This window comes from Octodon degus, unplaced genomic scaffold (genome assembly GCF_000260255.1).
Source record: "Octodon degus isolate 3935 unplaced genomic scaffold, OctDeg1.0 scaffold00095, whole genome shotgun sequence".
Classification (NCBI taxonomy): Eukaryota; Metazoa; Chordata; class Mammalia; order Rodentia; family Octodontidae; genus Octodon; species Octodon degus.
In genome coordinates this window covers 10,612,301-10,614,716 of record NW_004524671.1, presented here as the reverse complement: position 1 = coordinate 10,614,716, position 2,416 = coordinate 10,612,301, and the positions used below count along the sequence as shown (strand labels likewise).

General features: G+C 34.9%; 1 protein-coding gene across 1 annotated transcript in view; it reads right to left on the bottom strand.

Moving 5' to 3' along the window:
- The window catches only part of Aldh1a1 (aldehyde dehydrogenase 1 family member A1), a 55,953-nt gene that overhangs the window by 11,366 nt on the left and 42,171 nt on the right, over window positions 1-2,416 (bottom strand). The window contains exon 10 of the mRNA XM_004638124.2: window positions 1,279-1,443. Within this exon, the coding sequence (XP_004638181.1) occupies window positions 1,279-1,443 (165 nt within the window). The remainder of the gene's footprint in view (window positions 1-1,278; window positions 1,444-2,416) is intronic.

The following is a 2,416-nucleotide window of genomic DNA, read 5'->3' as shown; positions in this document are numbered from 1 at the left end:
CTTGATTGAAGATATTTCCCTTATCTAGTATTAATCAAGATATGCAATGGCAACTCTAATTAGAAAAGATTTTATCAGTAAATAAAAAATATCATTTGGTTGACTGAATTGATGTGGAGAAACTATGTTTGATTATCATGTACGTTGGATTTTATTTTTATTTTTCCTATTTTTTCCATCTGTTTGCAAATATGATTGTACACTTTCCTCTTGGTTTGAAGACATTTTGAAGGGCAAGGAAAATAACCTCAGATTCTCTGTCATACCATGCACATGGAGAAAAAAAATGACTGAAAAGATTAAGATTCATTACCTCTGAGCTGTCAGTATTGTTTACTGAGTAGGGGAACAACACTTTCATAGTCAAAAGTGGAACATCTGTCTTTACTTTATTAAAATCTCTGTGTGTATAAGGCAGATTATTTACCCATCCTAAATGCAGATCTCTTAGTTGTTTGTCATATCTCTGGATAGCATTTGTCTTGTTGTTACTTAGTTTGTGCTCACCAAATATTTCACTGTAATATGTGATGTATTAAGCAATATAGTTATGTACTCATATATTACATATACAAATGTAAATATAAACATTTACCCCCTACATTCTCTGTAATCTTCATGTGGTCTTGATATCAGAGTTTTCAGATGTTAGATTTTCTAATTTTGTGTATTGTGTTTAAATGCTAAAGGGATATTGAAAGGCATATCTATCTATCTATCTATCTATACATACACACATATGCATATGCATATATGTATACAAATACATTTGTGTGTATGTGTATGCACACACACATATGCAAGTCATAATTTATCTTTGTATTTGAATATACAAAATTAGAATGTTTTACCCTACAAGGGCCACAAGCACATTGAAAACATGAAATGATATAGATGAAGATGAATATTATTATGAAATATAAAGATGGTTCTTGTCTAGGAAAAAGTCATAGGATTCATTCATGTTGTCACAATGCACAGGATTCTTTTCTATGCCTTCATAGTTGGGAAGGAAATCTCTGAAGATTATTGAGCACTTTGGGCTGTGTTTGGCTAGAAATCCTTGGTAGAACCAGCGAATTTCTTACTATTTTTAGTCTTTATTGCATAATTTAAACTTTTATCAACAGGAGAAAGCCAAGTCTTCAATTTTGCTGAGAAATGCATTCAAAGAGCTGAATTTAACAGGATAGAACATAGTATACAGAAGCAGGAAACAAAAGGAAAATATAACAAATAAAAAAACAGAATGGCATCAGAGGGAGTGAAACCTTGTACCTCTTCCTTGGCAATGCGCATCTCATCTGTCACATTAGAGAAAACTGTGGGTTGGACGAAGTAGCCTTTGTTCCCCCAGGGGCCTCCACCACATTCCAGTTTGGCTCCTTGTTTCTTTCCACTCTCGATGAGCTCCAGAACTTTATTATACTGTTCCTTGTCAATCTGTTTAAACAGATTCATACATGAGGAATAAACACCAATTAGCAGCTTACAAAGTTAACCATTGTTGTGTCTGTTGATGATGTCTTTAAAACACTAGGATATTGTTAATAAACTTAATACTAAAATAAATGAGTAATAGAACCTTAGAATCATTTTTGAGTAGTTATGTTTTATAAATTTTTGGGAAACATGTTAAGGATATTTACATTTAAAATCTGCAGTTTTGTATGTAAAACATATTGGCACTGTCATTCATGTGGACCTTTCACATAACTGTTATTTATTCATTCTGGAAGAACAGTTTGTTAAATGTCTCACACATTTATCTGGATGCTATACTCCAACCATATTTTGGGCATTGTTCCCTGTTGAAGTCTGTGTTTTGATTCCAATATCTGGTCAGCCCCCATTGTCATCTTTTTGCTTTGTTCAATGAGTCACATCTAAATACATGACAGGAATAGTAGAAATTGAGTGAGCTCTTTGAAATACAATCCTTCTCGAAGGGGAAGGGGAAAGCATTTGGGAGCTCTTATTGGGAAGAAGGAGCCTATAGCTGCCCCTGTGCACTGAACTGAGCTGGCTGTCTAGCCTTACTCCTGCTCTGATTGAGTGACTCCCGTCCCACATTTTCGTGAAGACTGCCTGTCTCCGGCGCTGGGGAGTTCAGGACTACAGCGAATACGAGACCCAGGAGCCAAGTAGGAAGGTGAGGGCTCCTGCCTACTTATTGCCTGTCTTCTTTCTATTAAAAAAGTAGCATTCTTTATCTTCCTCTTTGACTTGGCAAGTATTCCATGTTTTCTAAGGCCCAGAACAAGTTTCCATAAGGTGCATTTTAACTTCTCCATTTAGTTTTCATATCTAATCAAATTAAATAATATCTGAAATCAGAAGCTGTTTTTAAAAGTTTTGTGCAATACTTGGTATAATGCGGTTCACTGCTTTTCGGTGCAGCTTTGGAGTTTGTGTG